Source organism: Tamandua tetradactyla, chromosome 2, assembly GCF_023851605.1.
Source record: "Tamandua tetradactyla isolate mTamTet1 chromosome 2, mTamTet1.pri, whole genome shotgun sequence".
In the NCBI taxonomy this organism is placed as follows: Eukaryota; Metazoa; Chordata; class Mammalia; order Pilosa; family Myrmecophagidae; genus Tamandua; species Tamandua tetradactyla.
In genome coordinates, this window is record NC_135328.1 from 192,192,819 (window position 1) to 192,214,572 (window position 21,754).

Genomic DNA, 21,754 nt, shown 5'->3' on the forward strand with positions numbered 1-21,754 from the left:
CTACTGAAACTCCTTGGAGAAATGGCTGATTCTAGATCTGAGACAGAGAAAATAAAAGGTAAGCCTGGGATATGTTATTGAGCCTGAAAAAAAGCAAAAAAATCATTTGCCATCACCGGAGGTAACTATTATATCAATTCCTTCCTCTGAAAATTGGTAATTAAAAGGAAAGAATTAAACACTTATTCTGCCTTTGTTTTTTTAGGCGGAAGTGTATTTTACCCCAATTGAAAATGACACTCTCCTTTTCAAAAGAAAAGCTGCTAATAAATATAAAATTACCATTGCACAAGTGCCAATAAAATAACTGATTCGGGCAAATATCACGGGTAAAACTTTAGGTGAAAAAACTGATGAGGAACAGGATATTTGCACAGTGTCAAAGTATTAACACAGAGGCTATTTTCTATTTCCAAAGGCAGGGAAGGGGGTGGGGGGGCATGCCATTACAAAAAGAGCTCTTAACTTCACTAGGTTGACCAAATGACCAACAGGGAGCCAGCCTAGCATGTGCATCATAAAGCACTGCAATGTGATATACACAGCACTGCCTATAAAATATATTTGCCAAAATGTTTAGCCTGAATCTAATTAAACCTTTAGATCTAACTTCCAGTTTATAGAAAACACAGAGCTATGGATCAAGTTAAGCACCACTTCTAGGAAACAATCAGAAAAATCCAGAATGTGTGATAGTCTATAAATCGACATTTAGACTAGTCTTTCAAAAAGTCAAAAGCAAAAACTCAAAAATGGACAGCACAATAATACCTAATTGTAAAGTAATCATGTTAAAACACTGAATGAAGCTGCATCTGAGCTATAGGGTTTTTTGTTGTTGTTGTTGTTTTTTGTTTTTTGTTTTTTTTTACTATTATTACTACTCTTATTTCTTTTCTCTATATTAACATTTTATATCTTTTTCTGTTGTGTTGCTAGTTCCTCTAAACCGATGCAAATGTACTAAGAAATGATGATCATGCATCTATGTGATGATGTTAAGAACTACTGAGTGCATATGCAGAATGGTATGATTTCTAAATGTTGTGCTAATTTCTTTTTTTTCTTTCCGTTAATAAAAAAAAAAAAAAGCATGAAATGAAAAGGTTGAGAGATGATTCCAGAATAAAATAGAATAAAGAAACAGAATAACCAAAGATAATGCTTGAGACTTGATTGGATTCTGGTTCATTTTTTAAAAAAAAGCAATAAAAGACATTTTGATTGGACAAATTTGAATATAGAATTGGGAAATTTTAATAAGGACTGGTGTCATATATTTGAAAATTTGGAAGCATTATTAATTCTCAGGTATGATGATATTGTAGTTATGTAGGGGGGAAAAATCCTGAACTTTAGCAAATGAAAGCTTAAGTATTTAGAGATGAAGAATCATGATGTCTACAACTTACTCTGAGAAGGTTCAACAAAATATATATATATATATTGGAGAGATAAAGTATATGTGGCAAAATGTCAACAGTTGTTGAATGTAGGGGTGGATACACAGGCATTCAGTGCACTGTTTTTTAATTACTATATGCCTGCAATTGTTCATAATCAAGACTCGAAATAAATTTTAAAAATTAAAATATGTGAACAATTTTCTTTAATACTCAGAAATTTAAGATTGTTCGCTTTTTTCCTTTGAGCTCATATTTTCATTTTATTTCTCCTACTGAATTTTACCTTAATATTATATAATATATATACACATATTGTTATACATATCTCATATATACATTACATTTATGACATACGAATTACCTTTTACGCATGAAAGTCTTTTATTGCTCAACCTATCAATCATATTTCTCTGCAACAAAAATATGAACATACATTAAAATCTCCTGTGGCCATTGAATTGAACCTTCTGGATTGCATTACCATTACAATTGGTAGTAGGTCTGAGTCTGCCTGGCCCTACCTGAAAACTCTGCACAGGCCCAGATGCCATGTAGGTGCAGGGGTGGGAGGAGGGTTGGAGAGGGAAGTTGGGAGATTTTTAGGACTCTGACAAGGACTCTGGGCCACCTATGTATGGTTCCATGCTTTTATATCATAGAAATGTAAATAATCTTGAATTTTAAAATAAAATTAATATTAAGCATTATGTAAAAATTACAAAGAACACCATAAAAATCTATAATTCCAGCACTCCACGATTACCACTGTAACACTTTCAGAGTGCTTTTGCACCCACACACTATTTTGTAATATTGCTCCTCTCAGCTGACAATTCTTTATGGGCATTTTTACATGCTGTTGTGTATATGTATTTTTTTATTTCACATTTTAAACGGCTTCTTAGTTTTCCATTGCCTGTTTGTATAGTAATTTATATCACCACTCCCTTTATTGGATGTTTTGATTATGAAATGATTTATCATATTGCTGCCATGAACAACATTATAAGATGATTGTTGGACATTGTTTAGGACGTAATTGACCATGAATTTATTATGGTATAAATCTCTCTGATTATGTGATTTTTTTTCCAGCAAAAGTTGACAACCGTGAATGCTGGTAACAGAGTTTAAATTACTGGATTTTCATGGTTAAGATTATGTGACCCAGATGTAACAAAACACAATAGCAAGAAATGCAAGATGAGGAAGAACAAAGGAATGTCAGTGTTGCAGGGTGTTGAAAATAGATGGTAATTCATATTTTAAAACTTTAACTTATGTGTAAGACTAAAGCAAAAAATGTTTATTTGGTACAAAATTTATAATTTGACTAGTGCATTTCCTAATATAACTTATGTGGACAGTTTAATTGAACACCATAAGTACATGGAACCTTGAGTAAGGCATGATATTTATAAGTTTGTCCAGAACTTGATAAATCCCAGAGTGATTTGAACAGTGAATAAAAAAGTATTTGCAAAGTCCCCTTGGGGGAATGGTGAGAAAGGGGGAAAATTCAACTTTCCCAAGTGGAGAATTCTTGATATTCTCACAAGCAGTGGGGTCAACCAAAGCAATAGGCTGAGCCCTCAATCTTGGGGTTTGTTCATATAGGCTAAGTCTACCTAAAATTAGGCCTAAGAGTTACCCCCAAGAGAACCTCTTTTGTTGCTCAGATGTGGCCTCTCTCTCTCAGGCCACACAACAAGCAAACTCACTGCCCTCCCCCTCTCTACGTGGGACATGACTCCCAGAAGTATGAACCTTCCTGGCAATGTGGGATGGAAATCCTAGAATGAGCTGGGACTCAGCACCAAGGGGTTGAGGAAACCTTCTTGACCAAAGGGGGGGAGACAGAAATGAGACAAAATAAAGTATCAATGGCTGAGAGATTTCAAACAGAGTCAAGAGGTTATACTGGAAGTTATTCTTACGCGTTAAATAGACATCGCCTTTTTAGTTAAGGTATATTGGAGAGGCTGGAGGGAAGTGCCTGAAAATGTAGAGTTGTGTTCCAGTAGCCATGTTTCTTAAAGATGACTATATAATGATATAGCTTTTGCAATGTGACTGTGTGATTGTGAAAACCTTGAGTCTGATGCTCCTTTTATTTACAGTATGGACAGATGAGTAAAACATATGGATTAAAAATAAATAAACAATAGGGGGAACAAATGTTAAAATAAATTTAGTAGAGTGAAATGTTAGTGATCAATGAAAGGGAGTGATAAGGGCTATAGAAAAAAAATAGGGAAAACAAAGGCTAAAATATATTGGGTAGATGGAAATACTAGCAATCAATGAGAGGGAGGGGTAAGGAGTATAGTATGTAGGAATTTTTTTCTTTTTTCTTTTTATTTCTTTTTCTGAGTTGATGCAAACATTCTAAGAAATGATCATGATGATGAATATACAACTATGTGATGATATTATGAGTAACAAATGGAATGATCATATGGTAAGAATGTTTGTGTTTGTATGTTGGTATGTTTTTTTTTTTTGTTTTTTTTTTTGTTTTTTTTTAAAGGAAAGACAGAGAGAAGGAAGGAAGGAAGGAAGAAAGGGAAACATTTTCTTGTTTTTATTGTATTCTGTTTCTCCGTATTTGTTACATGGGCTGGGGCCGGGAATCGAACCGAGGTCCTCCGGCATAGCAGGCAAGCACTTTGCCCGCTGAGCCACCGCGGCCCGCCCCTGGTATGTTTAATAAATAAAATAAAAATTTAAAAAGAAAAAAAAGAAAAGCCAATGGTTCAGAAACACTTCAGTTAGCTGTGTGGTCACATGGCTGGCATCTGCTAGTCCCTTGCTTCTGGGCTCTGTTGCTTTCAGCCTCTGCTCCTCTAGGGGCTCCTCATTTTGCTTCTTTGGGGCTGGTTTTCATCTCTTGGCTTCCCTTGGCTCTTTCCTGGTTCTGGCTTGCTTAACATTGCATGGCAATGCCTGCTGGGCTCCAAGCATCTCCAAACATTGCTGTCTCTGTTCTCCACATGTTGGCATCTGTGTCTGCTCTGAAGTTTCTGTTGGCTCAGTCAGTTCTGACTCTTTCCAAAATGTTTTCTCTTTTAAAGGATTCCAGTAAACTAATCAAGACACACCTACAATGGGCAGAGTCACATCTCCAGCTAATCAAGAGGTCACACCACAATTGGGTGTCACATCTCTGTGGAGATATTCTAATCAAAAGTTTCTAACCTACAGTATTGAATCAAGATTAAAAGGAACTGCTGCCTCCACAAAATTAAATCAGGATTAAAACATGACTTTTCTGGGGTACATAATATTTTCAAACCAACACAGTCTCAAAGAATAGATGAAGTTTTAAAATACATAACTTCTGTATTCTATATTCTGAACTACCTTAATCCTGACCTGACTGGCTTTGTTCTTATCTCTAAATACCAGGTTATACATATATAAAACAGCCCCTCAAGATCCAGAAGTAATAATTAGCACTCTGAACTAAATAACATGACTGCTTTAAGAGCTTACATTCTAGGCATATATATTTGTGGTAGTTAGATTCAGTTGTCAACTTGGCCAGGTGAAAGCACCTAGTTCTGTTGCTGTGGACATGAGCCAATGGTAGGTGAATCTCATCTGTTGCTAATTACATCCGCAGTCGGCTAGGAGGCGTGTCTGCTGCAATGAGTGACGTTTAACTTAATTGGCTTGTGCTTAAATGAGAGAACGCAATGTAGCACAGTCTAGCAGCTCGGCATTTCTCATCTCAGCACTTGCAGCTCAGCCCAGGCCTTTGGAAAAGTCACCCCGGGGAAAGTTGTTGGAACCCAGGGGCCTGGAGAGAAGACCAGCAGAGACCATCCTGTGCCTTCCACGTAAGAAAAGAGCCTCAGTGGAAAGTTAGCTGCCTTTCCTCTGAAGAACCAACAAAATAAATCCCCTTTTATTAAAAGCCAATCCGTCTCTGGTGTGTTGCATTCCGGCAGCTAGCAAACTAGAACAATATTGTTTTTTTAATTAGAAACAAAAGCAATAAAACATATTCTTTTAAAAAAAAGAAATGATCATGGTGATGAATATACAACTATGTGATGATATTGATATTGTGAGTTATTGATTATATACCAAGAATGGAATGATCATACGGTTAAGAATGTGCGAGTTTGTATGTTATTATATTTAAAAAAAATAAAAATAAAACAGTGACCACAAGAAATAAAAGAAAAAAAAGGAAAGAAATGCAAGGATATTGTTAAGAATGGTTGAAATTCTAGATATGGTACCTTAGCTGGGTAGGACGGATATGAAGACAGCAAAGATAGAGAAACAGAGGGGAACAGAGACTGAAGGTAATTGGTATATTTCTCTTAACAGCATATGAGAGGAAATCCAGCTTAAATGGACTTACCAAAACAATTTATTGGCACATCAAGAAGTCTGAATTCCAAGTGGGCTTTGGGATTTGCTAAATCAGAATCTAAAGCTCCATTCCTCTGGATTCCTTCAGCTATGCTCTCTGGGTGTGGCTTTGGCTCCAGGCAGCCTTTTCTCAAGGTAGTAAAAATGGTTGTCACAGTCCCAGGTTCATATCCATACACCATGTCCAAAAGGAGTATTTTGGCTCTTTCTTAAAGAGTAAGGAAACTAATTTTTTAATCCAACCTCCAACCTGTTATATCATCTCATTGGCTTAAATAGGGTTACCCATTCCTGAATCATTCCCACTGTGGGAATGTCATCTCTGATTAGTTTCTAGATGGAGAATGGGCCAAGGAGACTGGGATCTTACCTTTGGACAAAGCAGGTCCATGCCTGGAACTGGGAACAGGAGTACCTCTGAGGCACAGGGCTTTAGTTACCTAAACAGAAATGGCAGTCTTCTTAGGAAGGGGGAAGGCAACCACATATACTAACAATAAACATGTATTAACAGACTGTGCTGAGTGTCCTCAGGAAAAACAGCAGCAATTGAGTAACATCGGTTGGGACAGGAATTAAGAAACACCTTTCGGCAACAATTAAGTTGATATCTGAAAGATGAGTGGGTTGGGGTGCAGAGAAAGACTGCCAGCGAAGGGAGAAACTTTTCGTGAATGCAGGAGAAGGTCCACGAGGTGGGAGCTGACCCAGACAGGGCTATTGGAAGAACTAAGTGAATGGCAATACAATCCAAGAAGCAGGGGCTTTCATAGGATCTGATGGCAGAGTTTAGTGATGAAGAGTGCCAGCCCTGAAGCCAAACTACCTGAGCTGGAATCTGGACATCACCACTTAACTAGATGTGTGACCTGAGGCAGATTATTAACCTGAACCTCTGTGGTTCCATTTTAAAATGGGGATGGTAACAATATTACCTAATTTAGTTGTGATAAAGCTGAAATTATGTCATCCATGTAAGGACCTCAGGAAAGTGCCTGGCTCTAAGGTACTTAATAAATGTTAGCCTTTATAGCTATTAGCTCTCAACAATTGGTGAAATGAATGAGTAACAGCGTGGAGGCAGCAGCAAGAAGTGAGAACAGCAATCCTGCCTCTCCACCAAGAGGAACTTCGGCAGTGAGAGAACGAGGAGCCTCTATTTGAGAGGATGATTGCCTGGGAAGCAGGATCCTCAGGAGAAAGCCAGGTTTCAATCAGGCCAGGTGGTGCAGGAAAGTGAACACATGGAAGTGATGGGGGGTTGGTTAGTTGTGGTGCAGGATTTCAAAAGGGCTGGATGGACAGGTTGTTGGGGAGGGGAAAAGTCTGAAGAGGGTGGGTCAAGGAAGAAGTAGCACCCAGAGCATTATGAGGGCATGATCAATGAATCAGCAATGTGGTGAAGGTAGTCCTGATGCTGGGTATTTTTGTCTCATAGAATTCAGCTATAGATAAATATTTTTCTCTGGACAGCAAGAGAAACTCTAGGAGAGGATAAGGAGCAGTAGCTCCCTGAAGAAGCAGCCACAGCAATGAGCAAGGAACAAAAGAACTGAGTCAGGTCATTCAGCACTCAGGTAGTGGAATTGTGGTGGACTTTTGCCCTGACATAGTATACAAGTCAGACAGAATGGGGAATTATTGCCCTGGAAATCTGGGGTGGGCAACAATATCCATCCATGTGCCCTCTTCCATACCCTAGAATCCCACAGAGACTGATCAATGTTGAGGCACCCTGACTTGCACACAAGAATCTATTTCTTCATGGGGGCCAGGAAAGTGAGAAAGGTGCACAACTGTGGTCCTTGATTCTTATGTTAACCTGCTTTATCCTAGCCACTTGGCTTTTGAGCATTCAGTAGAAAGAACACCAAACCACCAGTCAGAAAGCCTAGTTGAAAGGCATCTGATATTTCTACAGGTTCATTGGATCGTGTACTTCTGGACATCTGTTTCCTTTCTACATCTCAGTTTCTTTATCTGAAGTGAACATAATATCTTCACTTCAAAACTTCACATTAGCTTTCAATGAGATAAAATCTGAAAGAGCTTTGAAAGCTGGTGTTACAAGTAGATGAAGATTGTAATTTTGACTTTTCTCTTTCACCTTTTTCCTGTTTCAGAGCCTTCTTCCCCAATTCCCAACACCCAGAATCAGCTCTTTGATCAATTACAGTCAGCTGAACGGGTCAGATTAGCATTTCTTTTATCTTATGTACATGACTCATCATTCAGTAGCTGTTCCTACAAGAGCAATAATGGGGCCATTGAAAGTACTGGGCTTGAGATAAGAGACATGTGGAGGCAGCAGCCACACCTACCATGCGTCTGTGATACTAGGATGGCAGCTACATCCTAAGCTTCTGCACAAGTCTTGCTGTGTCTGGTCAGTTTGAGCTGGGGATCAGCAGACCTAGATCCTAGTCTAAGTGCAGCTACATTTGCCTAGTGACCATAAATACGTCCGTAGGATTTAATCTCCTCATCTATAAAATGAGGCTTTCAAGGTTTTTTTCTTATTCAAATGCCCTAGGACATGATGTCTAAATAGAAATGTAATGCAAAGCACATGTGTAATTTAAAATTTTCTAGTAGCCACATTAAAAAGTAAAAAGAACAGATTGTCTTAGTTTGTCAGGCTGCTATGACAAATCCCAAACAATGGGTTGAATTAAACAATGGGAATTTATTGGTTCACATTTTTGAGGATAGAAGACACCCAAAATCAAAATAGCAGCAAGGCTTGCTTTCTCCAAATCTGTAGCAATCTGGTGCTGGTTGCCAGAATTCCTTGGGATTCCTTGATTTTTATCTCTACCTTACGTTTCATGGTTCCTTTCTTCAGCTCCTCTGGTTTCCACTGGCTTCCAGGTCTCCACTGACTTCCAGTTACTTTCTGTGTGACCTTCTCCAATTCCTGGTTTCCAGTTTCTTCTTTTTGTTTCGTCTTTTTCTCAATCCAGTAATATGGATTGAGACCCACCCTCATTCAGCTGGGCCACCCCTTAACTAAAAGTAGCATCTTTAAGAGGTCCTATTTACACTGGTCACATCTACAGGAATGCAAATTAAGATTAAGAGCATATCTAAATTGAGGTACATGAGTCAATCTACCACACAGGTGAAATTTTAATATTTTATTTAATCCAATATATCCAAAATATTATGATTTCACCATATCCAATATAAAAAACACTGAGATATTTTACTTTTTCTCACATGAATCTTCAAAATCCAGCATGTATCTTATACTTACAACACACCTCATTTCAGACTAGCCATATTTTGAGTGCTCAAAAGCACATGTAGCTAGTGGCTACTATATTGGGCAGCATAGGTCTTAAATTCTTGTTCTTAGTTAATATGGCATCCAGGTCACAGGAGAGTGGAACAGGGAAAGGATATAGCGTATTGAACCAATTTGCTCAGACCCCCATTTTCAATTGGGAAGCATGAGGAAACCACCTCCTGTTTTTCTTGCTTCAGTTCCCCCTCCACCTGGTCCAGTTCTGTCTACTCTAGCTACATCCGCTCTTCCCTCACATCCTGGCTTCTGCCTAACTTACTCACTAGACACTTAGAACAGCAGACCCCTATTTCTACCTCCCATCCTTCCTATCTCCCAATCTTTGTTGTCTCCTCCCCTACATGCCCCTTTGCTCCTTCTCTTTCTTTTTCTGTTTCTTTTCCCTCCCTATCCACCCACCACCCTTTCCTACTTCGTTCTCCTTCTTCCTTCAATCCTTCCTTTGCCCCTGACTCTGTCCTTCCTTAAGCTCCTTGAGCCCTGTAAGTCTCAGGTCTTTAATTCCTCCTCTTTGGACCTCAACCCAAAAGAGCCCCATTACACCTTATGATTTCCACTGCCTAGCTGGGGATTAGGTGCTCTTGCCAGTGGGATTCCTGGTTCAGCTGAGAACTTCCAGCAATGTGGGCACCCAGCAGCCTCCTGACATGGAGCCAACAGATAGCTGGCACCCAGCTCACAAGGAAACCTACTTCAGGTAGGGTTTTCACTGTCATACTGGCTTTGACCAGCTCTCTTGCTATCTAGTTTAGACTAGATAGATAGATAGAACTTCAGATTAACAAAGTTCTTATTCCTAGCCTGATTGGGCTGGCCAGATTTAATGGACCCCGACATTTGTAACTGACCTCTGTACCTGTGGTCAAACCATGGCTAACAACACAAGTTTGGACAAGGTAGAGTCCATAGCTTCTCTACTATCTTCCAGGAAGTTAGGCTCTGTGGATCTGGTAATTATTGGACCAACTGCTAGAAAGAATGTTTCATAAAAAGACATATATAATACCCAGAGTTTGCTCCTCCAAGGAGACCAGGATTCATTTCTTCCCAGATCTCATCTTTGTCACAAGACATGTAAAATATTAGTCCATTGCAATCACTATGGACTCCCTAGACTTTAGATTCTGACTCCTACAGGAATAAGCAGGTTTCCAATGGATTCTGATCAAATCCATGCCAAACTCTGAAAGATCTCTTTTTACTGATTTACGATTAGAAGTCGAGGAGGACAAAAAGGTCTAAAAGGTAGAGAGATGCTCATATCCTATACAACAATGATAAAAGAGTGAAATTTTATTAGGAAACTTCAACCTTCAGCTACCAAGTCTTCGGAATGTCACCAGTAGGAGGGGTACAGCTTAAGCAAAGAGGGGAAAGAATCTGCAGCTCTCCCTCCTTCTCAAGTACCAACTGTGTCAGCTCTGTTCCTGAACTAGGAAGGAAGTAAGAAGAGGTAAAATTCAACCTTTCAGGAAGTCCTTCCCTTCTTTCCATTTATAATCATCCTTATATTATTCATCCATCCCAGAAAACTGAGGTTGATTTTCTAGCACAGAGATCCCAGGGATTATGCTCAAACTAGATGCGTGGAAAAGGCTAATAGAACAAAGAATCATTTGTTAAGGGCAAAAGACAATGTCCCTTAATGGACATTTGCACTCTAGTGTTTATGGTGGCAGTGTTCCTGATCCACAATGAATAAAGATGGCCTAAGGGTACAATGATTGAGGAATGGAAAGGAAAACTATGATGTATACATATAATGGACTACTGAGCGGCCACAAGAAGGGATGAAGTTGTAAGGCATGCAACTAGATGAAAGAAACTTAAGAGTTGCATGTTGAATGAAATATCAGGAAAAAAAGACAAATATTATCATGCTTCAATCATATGGACTAACTATAATATCAAACTAAAGTCGAGAGCATGGAGTATCAGATTGGGGCTTATTGTAAAGGGTCCTAGACTGTAAGCTCTTACAGCCATCACATAGATTCATGAGATATAACTGTTCATTATAAATTCTGAGATATTGAGCTGTTTGTATATAACATGGTCTTTCCCAAAAACTTTGGGTACTTATGTGACACCTGAGAATCAGAGTTAGAGCTCTGAAGCTATGAAAGTGAGCAATACCCCATACTGGAACTGTTTAAAAAGTTGAAAAAGTGATCAGACTTAAACCAGAGACATGAATGAAGGTATACTAGAAGACTGGGTAAAGGATGCTATCATCCATATTTTAAAACCAAATTCTGGGTGAGACCAAAGGGAGAGATGTTTATTTGGTGCAAAATTTATATTTTGGGTAGTACAGTCCCTAATTTAACTTTTATGGTCAGTTAAGTTGAACAGCATAAGTACATGGAATCTTGAATAGGGAGTGAGATTTTGTTGGTTTGTCCAGGTTAGTGCGATACCCCAATAAATCCCAGAGCAATTTCGGCAGTGAATAAAGAATTTGCAAAGTCTTCTTGGGGGAATGGGGAGAAAGGAGGAAATATTCAGCTTCCCCATTTGGATAATCTCTAATACTCTCAAAAGCAATGGAAACAACCAAATCAATAGGCCGAGCCCTTAATCTTGGGGTTTGCCCCTATGAAACTTATTCTTGCAAAGGATTGATTAAACCTACTTAAAATTATGCCTAAGAGTCACCCCCAGAGTCTTTTGTTGCTCAGATGTGGCCTCTCTTTCTCAGCAAATTCAGCATGTGAACTCAGTGCCTTCCCTCCTACATGGGACATGACTCCCAGGGGTATAAATCTCCCTGGCAACTTGGCACAGAAAGCCTGGGATAAGCCAGGACCCATCCAAGAGCTTCAGAAAGCCTCTTGACCAAAAGTGGGAAGAGAGAAATGAGACAAAGTCTCAGTGGCTGAGAGATTTCAGAGTCAAGAGGTTATCCTGGAGGTTCTTATGTATTACATAGATATCCCTTTTTAGTGTATGGCATATTGGAATGGCTAAGGGGAAGTACCTGAAACTGCTGAGCTGTGTTCCAGTAACTTAGATTCTTTTTTTTCCTTTAGCTCTTTTTTTTTTTTTGGTAGCCTAGATTCTTTTTTTTTTTAATTTTTAATTTTAAAAATTTTTATTAAAACCAATCAACATACAATATGAACATTCTTTTTTTCATCACATGGTTGTATATTCATCATCATGATCATTTCTTAGAACATTTTCATCAATTCAGGAAAATACAAAGAAAAAAGAAACAAAAATTCATACATACCATACCCCTTACCCCCCCATTCATTGATCACTAGCATTTCAATCTACTCAATTTGTTTTGACATTTGTTCCCCTTATTATTTATTTTTAATCTATATATTTTACTCATCTGTCCATAAGGTAGATAAAAGAAGCATTAGACACAAGGTTTTCACAATCACACAGTCACATTGCGAAAGCTATATCATTATACAATTATCTTCAAGAAACATGGCTACTGGAACACAGCTCTACATTTTCAGGCAGTTCCCTCCAGCCTCTCTGTTATGCCTTAACTAAAAAGGTGGTATCTGTTTAATGTGTAAGAATAACCTCCAGGATAACCTCTCGACTCTGTTTGGAATCTCTCAGCCATTGACACTTAATTTTGTCCCATTTCTCTCTTTCCCTTTTCGGTCGAGAAGGTTTTCTCAATCCCTTGGTGCTGAGTCCCAGCTCATTTTAGGAATTCTGTCCCATGTTGCCAGGAAGGTTCACACCCCTGGGAGTCATGTCCCACGTAGACAGGGGGAGGGCAGAGAGTTTGCCTGTTGTGTTGGCTGGAGAGAGAGGTCACATCTGGGCAACAAAAGAGGTTCTCTTGGAGATGACTCTTAGGTCTAATTCTAAGTAGGCTTAGACTATCCTTTGCGGAGTTAAGTTTCATATGAACAAACCCCAAGATTGGGGCTTAAGGCCTATTGCTTTGGTTGGGTAGCCTAGATTCTTGAAGATTATTGTATAATGATACAACATTTACAGTGTGACTGTATGATTGTGAGAACCTTGTGTCTGAAGCTCCTTATAGCCAGGGTATGGACAGATGAGTAAAAAAGTATGTATAAAAATAAAGAAAGAAATAATAGGGGAGACAAAGAGTAAAATAAATTGGGTAGATGGAAACACTAGTGGTCAATGAGAGGGAGGGGTAAGGTGTATGGCATGTATGAGTTTTTCTTTTTACTTTTTGTTTCTTTTTCTGAAGTGATGCAAATGTTCTGAAAGATGACTGTGACAATGAATGCACAACTATGTGATGATGTTGCGAGCCACTGATTGGGCACCATGTAAAGAAAGTATGCGTGTGAAGATTTGTCAATAAAACAAAACAAAAAAGACAATGTCCCTGAAGTTGTATATAACTACCCATGACTGAAAAACCATACACAGTGATGAAAAAGGTTCCAGTACAACACAAATAGCTAGAGATCCTGGGCCCCACTCCTCCCTGAGGGCCTCAATGTGCCTCACTGATTTCCCCTCCTCCTTCTTGGATGCTTTTGGTATAACCAGGAAGATGCAAAATATAAAACCAAGCTCCTTTTCAGGGGCAATTAGCATAATTTATTAATCTTAATCCCAAAATAAAACCACAGGGTAAAATAGTAAAGGATAGTTAAGTGAAGATAAAGCCAGATAAAATTAAGCCAGAGATTGATGCTCAAATTGAAACCCATAGGACCTGTTCTTAGAATTGGACCTTAAATCTAAGCCTGCTGGTGACCAATATTTAATCCAATTTCATTTCAGTCACTAAGAGAGAACAAAAATTGATCGCAAATGTCTAGCTTCCATAAGAAATTAGCTGTGCAACAGAGATCTCTGGAAATAATACCTGTGTTTCCTGTTTCCCTAGGACATACCAGGGTTTACCATGAATTACAGCCCTTCGAGCACTCCCTCCTCCATCTATTTCTGGGAACCTTCAGGAGTGGAGTTGGGTTGAGGACCTCATCTATATCATATATACCAAGTGCAGTCCACAAAGGCATTCTCTTCTGCCCTGGCTCCCTAGATGAAATTTGCAACAGAGGGTTTTCAAAGAAGCTTCTCACCACTACCTCCAACATACACTCTCAAACCACCTCCTGCTGGCCTCCACTGACTCTAAAGATGCAGAAGGTATTCTGTGGTCAATGAATCCCCAAAGCACTGAAGCCAAGCTGTGTTCTATGCAGAAGTAGCAAGAAGGCCCCTTTTTTCTCCATGTCACATTTGTCACCTCGCGCCGAAGTCCACACTCAACCCCAAAGATTCTCTAGAGATTTTAGTTACAACAGCTGTCAGCCCCCACTTGAAGCCTCTCCAGGATGGGCTCAGATGATTCCATAATGTAGATCCCAGGACCAAACTCACCTCAGAGATAGAGTGTTTTCCTTGGCCCTCACCCTCTAGCTGACCCATCCATGAAGGATTTTCCTACAGTGGAGATGTGAAAAATAAATGTGACTTTACAAATAAGTATACTGTAACCACAGACAGATTCAGAATAATCTTCACTTATAAAGAGAAGCACTTTAACAGTACCAATTACAAAATCAATGTTTGGGTAAAATCCTTATTCTACTTGTACAATGCATTTAAGCAAAATTATTTCATTAGATTCTGCTCTTTACCATTCTAATGCCTTTGACTTGACCAAGTGACCCTCAGAGCAAAGAAGCTCTCGGCTTTAAGAAATGGGAGAACTGACTATATACTGGGAACAAGGGCCCCTTAAGCTCCCCACCTCTTCCTTCAAGCAGCACAGGATGGAGTTCCTGGGGCACAGCTCCTGCTAGGGCCGCCCCCAATAGTTCCTGATAAGGACCAGGTGAGAGATTAAATCAGAGGGAAATGAGAGGAAGAGATCATCAGTTCAGCTGCAGCACACATGGAGAAACAACAGTGAGGTGAGAAAGGAAAGTGCCTTTAACCCTCCCTAAAATGTGCATTCAGAGGTATACTGGTTTCAAAGTATTATGTAACTCAGAAAAGCCATATTTTAATCTTGACTCAATCTTGTAGAGGTAACTGTTTCTTTTAATTCTGATTCAGTAATGTAGGATGGAATCTTTTGATTAGATCATCTCTGTGGAGATATGCCATGCCCAATTGTGGGTGTTAGCTTTTGATTAGATGGAGCTGTGACTCCATCCATTATGGGTGGGTCTTAATCAGCTTACTGGAATTCTTTAAAAGAGGAAACATTTTGGAGAAATGACAAAAGCAACAGAGCAGGCTGAGAGAATGCCAACAAAAACTTCAGGACAGAGCTGACACAGATACCAACACTTGGAGAACAGAGAGACAAATGTTTGGAGATGCTGGGACATAGCAAATATTGCTATGAGATGTTAAGCAAACCAAAACCTGGAGAGAGCCAAGGGAAACCAAGAGATAAAAGCCAGCCCCAGAGAAGCAAAGTGAGGAACCTCCACATGGACAGAGACTGAAAGCAATGAAGCCCAGGAGCAAGGAATCAACAGATGCCAGCCACTTCACTTCCCAACTGACAAAGGTGTTCCATACTAATCGGCGTTTCTTGAGTGAAGGTAACCTCTTGTTGGTGCCTTAATTTGGACACTTCCACTTACTTAGAACTGTAAACTTATTAAATTCCCCTTTGTAAAAGCTATTCCACCTCTGGTATATCGCATTCCAGTAGCTAGTAAACTAACACAGGTTTGCCTAAAGTCAGGATGAGGGAATAATGGCACTAAAGACATGCTACTGGGAATACTTATGTAGGGAGCTATGGGGATAAAAAAGACTAAAATGTTTATCACCCCAGCTTGAATCACATCTCTCTTGCAAAGCCCTCCCATACCTTCCAACATATATATAGCATTAATCTCTTTAGCAGGTTGTGGCAGGTGTTTAAGATTGATATTTGATGCTACAGGAAGGGGGTTAAGGGATGCCAAAAGGTAAGGTGGGATCAGATCTTCAAAACTGAAGGGGATGCTTCATAAGATTAATTTTGACTTTAGGTGCTGACTCCATTCAGAAGACTCCCCAGGCAGCTGGGTAATCCCAGCCCAATCAGAAAATCACCTTCAAAGGGAGGATGTTTGTGGGACTAAGTCTGTAATGAGTCTGAATGTGTAAGCCTTCCTGGGGATGTGTGGAGGCTTGTTTGTGCATCACTGAGTGTGCATGTTAACGTGTGTGAAAGGATAAACAGAGAGGCTGCACAGTGGGTGGGAGGCTTGAGGAGCTTGGAGCACATCATGTAGGGCGGGCTGACAGGCTAAAGCTAGGTCCAAAGCTGGTGGGGCCAAGACCATCTGGGATATATCTTGATGCTCTGACAGGTGATAGGTTAGGCATCACACACTGAAGCCACCTGAAAGAGTACTTCCAAAGGAGTCAGGTAGATGGGAAGGGGGGACCATCTGAGCTCCCAGTTTTCTGCCCTGTCCCACACTGTCCTAGCTTGCACTGAAAACATGAGACACTAGCACACTTCTGAGAGCAGGGAAAAGGGTGGTACTCAGGCAGGAGAGGTAACAATGGCTTTGCACTTGTACCCAGAGCTCAGCTTGACTTCTACAGTGAAGGCTCCAGAAAACTCAGAACTACATTGAAAAGTCATACGTCAGCATTGATGGGGGTAGTGTCCTAAAGATGATGGGGGGTAGGGATGGGCTGAAGAGAGTGGAGTGTGGTCTAGATCTCCGAGGGACTTTTTCCTCTACATTTTGATGCTTCCCAAGTTGTGTCCTAGGCCTACTATTCTTTGATTTTTACACACTCCCTTTTTCATGATTTTAAATACCAGGCATATACAGATAACTCTCTTCTCTAATCTCTCCCCTAGCTTCAGGCCCAGATATCCAAATGACTGCTGCCTATCATCACCCTTATATCTCTTAAGACACCTCAAGTTCAAATTCAACTTACAATATTCGGCCCCTCCTCCTTGTGCATCCAATTCTGAATGATGATATGTGCATTCACTCATGGCATTCGAGCTATCCTCTGTTGTCCTTGATTCTGCCTATGAAACCTCTCAAATGTATCTCCTCTTCAAAGTAGCTGCTGCTCTAGTCTGGACCCTCATCTTTTAACTGGAATGTTGCAATAGACTAATTCAGAACCTCTGAACTCTGTGTGGCATTGCCCTACCCTGAAGTTATGTTTTCCTTCTGTCCTCTATCCTGGCCAGAGATGCCTCTTAAATCAGGAGATTCATATGGTTGTTCGAGAAAGGACCTAGGTGAATTGAGATTATATTCACAGGCAGTGGCCTTTGTTCACCTAATGTCCCCTTGTTTTGAGGGGCTTGGTCCACAGTGACTTAATTTACTCTAACTTCCTCAAATGGGGATAGGTAAGTACTAGCGTACATTCAATGCAAGTGTGCACTGGATAGATTTAGCTTCCCTCCCACCAATACTGTGCTTTGAAGGCGAGGTTGATACACAGTCTCCTTACACTTCCTGTCCAGTGAGCCCTCTCATTTCCAGGAAGCAAGATTGAAAATGCTTTATATTTGGTTTTGTTCATCCCATTTTTGGTGTATCTTGGAAGACTGCCTGAAAAGTACCTTTAACCAAATTTGATCATGTTTTAATGGACAATAGCTACATTTTCCCCATTAGAAGGATCCTAATGAAAGCATCTGTTTTATAAGTTCCTGAGAATCTAATTATTCAGAATCCCAAGGATAGAAGTTTATTTCCCTATAGCAGTGGAATTCAGCCTTACTCATATGCATTGTAGGAGCTGGTATAGCTGTGGAATTTTTTTAAGGACTCAAGCTTCCTAGAAAGAATCCATGTAGTCAAAAGCTGAGGAAAAAGCAGATAAAAACAATAAAATTCATTTATTTAGGTATTTATTGCTTGGGCAGGCACCGGAAATCAAATTCAGGTCTCTGGCGTGGCAGGCAAGAACTCTGCCTGCTGAGCCAACATGGCCCGCTGAAAATTTATTTTTTTATATTCACTAAAAAATGCTGTGTCTGGAGATGACCAGTCATATATAAAATGTTAGTTTTTTGTTTTTGTTTATTGGTTTGCTTGTTGTTTTAACCATTCATTAAATTCATTAATTAATAGTATTCATTAATATTATTATTTTTTTAAAATCCTATGGAAACGCAAGTCCTTGGTCTACATTTTTAAACAATTCTAAGGAGAAACTCTGGAAGGACCAAATGTTAATTTAAAATTAACCATCTTGTACTAATCATTTAAAAACCATCTTGTACTAATCATTTTGATTTAGCCCATCTGTGTGGAAGCCTGATCTTAATGTCCAACCTTAGAAATCTCTGGGTAGGCCCAGGATAAGATGGTGCCATGAACCTGGAATGAAGGACAGTATTCAAAGGCCTCTCACTAGAGTATCCTTCACACCAACTTCTTTCATCTCCCTTCTGCTTCAGTCTTGGCATGGAGATCAGAAACAAAGCTGTTGCCATATCAAAATGGAAAGGGTCAGGGAGGTAAAATATGCAGAGACGAGTAAGCACTGGCAAGGAACCCCAGGTTTCTAAAAGGCTTAACATATGACTTAACCAAGTATATCAAGAAGCAAGACTGACCCCCTGGAGAAAAGGGAAACTGAAAATTCATTTCCTCAGCCACAGCAGTATCTCAATGCAAGAAATATCACTTCAACTACATGTTTTCCCTCATCTCAACCCACCTATGTTTCCTACCCATACTATTTTAAAGATAGAAATTCACACCAAGTGCTTTGATATAGCTCAGCCTTGCTCAAAGCACTATGGCAATTCTGAATATCCCCAGTCCTTTAATCTTTAAGGATTCCTGATTTCCATATTTGTTAAAAGAAAATTCATGAAGTAATTATAACAGGAAATGTGATCTATAAAATCCCTTGAGATCCTAGTACCCAATACACTACCTTAATATGAAAAGGAATGCAGGATAGCATTAAAAGGACCTCAGACACTGGAAGCAGACAGGTATGATTAAATCCTGGCTGTGCCATTTTTGATGTGTGACTTCAAGTAAGTTAGTTAACTTGGTCAAGCCTTGATTTCCTCCTCTGAGAAATGGGGAGAATACTAGTACCCAAATTTTGGGGTTGTTGAGAGGATTAAATAAGATGATGTATATAAAGTGCTTACTGCTGAGCCTGCCAAAAAGCAAATGCTCAATAGATACTGGGTATTTCTGCTATTATTAATAATGACTCAGTGCTGATGTTACTGGTGTTTCTGCTCTTTGCTGAGCTCATGGTGGTCTGTTTCAGACCACTGACCTCAATTATGCTCCTCTCTCACCAGTCTCAAAGTTCTTATATGATGATACTCCACAACTGAAAACTATCATGTATGAGAATGATGTTTGCACATGGACAGTTAAGGCACAGCAAAGGTTTGGAATCACCACTCAAGACCACTGAGTTACTTCTGGCCCCCTAAGTTAACAGTCTGGCTCAAACACTGATAAAGTTCTTCACAATAGCAAATGTAAGGACTGCCAGGGATTGTGTATGGGTGAAAAACAAATCACATTGAGAAACATGCCTTGAAATAAGGATCCTTAATATTTGTAATTCACTTCTAAATTACCTGGATTATACCAAGATAACATCCATGGGATGTTAAGATTGGGAAAGTGTCTTTCTAGCATGTCTCAAGATCTTGGGAGATTGGAATATACATTTATATGTCTTATGTTGTAGGAGAATGTCTCCTATGATGCTTTCACTCCCACATGAGTTCTCCGGTGGGCACTAAAGTGGGAGCTGTTGTTGAAGTCTTTGCCACACTCAGTACATTTGTAGGGTTTTTCCCCAGTGTGGATTCTCTGGTGAATAATAAGACTGGAGCTCTGGTTGAAGCATTTCCCACACTCTCTGCACTTATAAGGTTTCTCTCCCGTGTGAATCCTCTGGTGGGTAATGAGGTTAGAACGATCACGGAAATATTTACTACACACGAGGCATTTGTAGGGCTTCTCTCCTGTATGCACTCTCTGATGTGTGATCAGTTTAGAGCGCTCACTGAAGCACTTCCCACAGTCTTCACACTTATAAGGCTTCTCACCAGTATGCGTTCGCTGGTGGTTAGCCAGGGTAGAGCTCTTACTGAAGCTTTTCCCACATTCAGCACATTCATACGGTTTCTCTCCTATATGGATTCTTTGGTGACTAATGAGAGCAGAGCTCTTAGAGAAACTTCTTCCACATTCAAAACAATGATAAAGTTTTTCCCCTGAGTTGATGCTGTGTAGTCCAGGAGAATTCAATTTCTTACTGATACTGGTTCCACTTTGAGATTGTTCAGATTTCTCCTCTATAGAATTCCTCCAGTGAGCATTAAAGGATGGATGTTGGCCAAAGCTTTTCCTGGACTCACTATAGCAGTCAGAATTTCCTCCCAAGTGGATTCTCTGATGTTTCAGAAGGTTTGAGCTCTGGTTGAAGCTTTTCCAACATCCCCCACATTGGTAGGGCTTTTCCCCTGTGTGGATTCTCTGGTGAGTGACTAGATTAGAGTGGTCACTAAAGTTTTTCCCACATTCAGGGCATTTGTAGGGCTTCTCTCCAGTGTGGATTCTCTGGTGGGTATTGAGGTTGGAGCGGTCACTAAAGCTTTTTCCACATTCAAAGCATTTGTAGGGTTTCTCACCTGTGTGGATCCGCTGGTGGGCAATGAAGTGTGAGCTCCGACTGAAGCTTTTCACACATATGTCACACTTGTAGGGTTTCTCTGCCAGGTACAGGCCTTGGTGATCGATAAGTTTTTCTAACTCCTCTTCAGAAGAATTTTTTTCCCACTGTTCCTGTGTGGGATTTCCCCACTGCACTTCACCCTCATTTTCATTTTCACTGTCTTCCCCCCAATCATGGGATTGGTGAACATCTTCTGCAGTGCATTCCGATAATGCTCCAGGCAAATTATCAAAAATTTCCTGCTCTGAAATATAGTCTTCATCTTCATGCCTCATCTCAGAACCTGAAACAAAGAACAGAAATGCAGTTTTGTTCATTCATTAGTTAGCATTTTTGTTTTGCTTTTTAACATTTTTTTATTGTGAAATATAACATATATACAAAAAAGCAATAAATTTCAAAGTACATTTTAACAAGTAGTTATAAAACAAATTTCAAAGTATGGTATGGGTTACAGCTCCACAATTTTAATATTTCCTTCTAGCTCCTCTAAGGCACAGGAGACTAAAAAGAAATATCAATATAATGATTCAGTAGTCACACTCATTTGTTAAATCCTATCTTCTGTATTGCAATCCCTCCTTCTCCCAATCTTTAGGGATATTAAGGCAATGATCATTCTAACTTCTTCATTTTGAAAAGGGATGTCAACATTATAGACTAAGGGATGCAACTGGTTGATGCTCTTGGAGAGACTGGTAACTCTGGGTTTCAGGGCTTATCTGGCCTAGGAACCATCTAGAGGTTTTAGGTTTCTGAAAAGTAAACTTAGTGAGTGAAACTTTTATGGAGTCTCAGATACAGCCCTGGGTATTCTTTAGGGTTTACAGGAATACTATTGGTTGGGGCTTGGCATACCATGGCAACTAGCAATATCTCACTGAAGCTTGCATAAAAGTAACCTCCTGAATAGCCTCTCAACTCTATTTGAAATCTCTTAGACACTGATACCTTTTATTTTTTTTAACTTGACTTGGTGCTTTTTTAAAAAACCGTTTTTATTGTGAAATATAACATACACTTT

The 21,754-nt window shown here is 39.6% G+C and overlaps 1 protein-coding gene across 8 annotated transcripts in view; it reads right to left on the minus strand.

Moving 5' to 3' along the window:
• Positions 1 to 14,908: 14,908 nt before the first annotated feature.
• Positions 14,909 to 21,754, minus strand: part of ZSCAN20 (zinc finger and SCAN domain containing 20) — a 61,459-nt gene continuing 54,613 nt past the window's right edge. For all 8 annotated transcript variants that reach the window (XM_077150399.1, XM_077150398.1, XM_077150394.1 and 5 more), the window contains one exon: positions 14,909 to 21,013. In XM_077150399.1, coding sequence (XP_077006514.1) covers positions 19,749 to 21,013 — 1,265 coding nt within the window. In that variant the 3' untranslated portion in view covers positions 14,909 to 19,748. The remainder of the gene's footprint in view (positions 21,014 to 21,754) is intronic.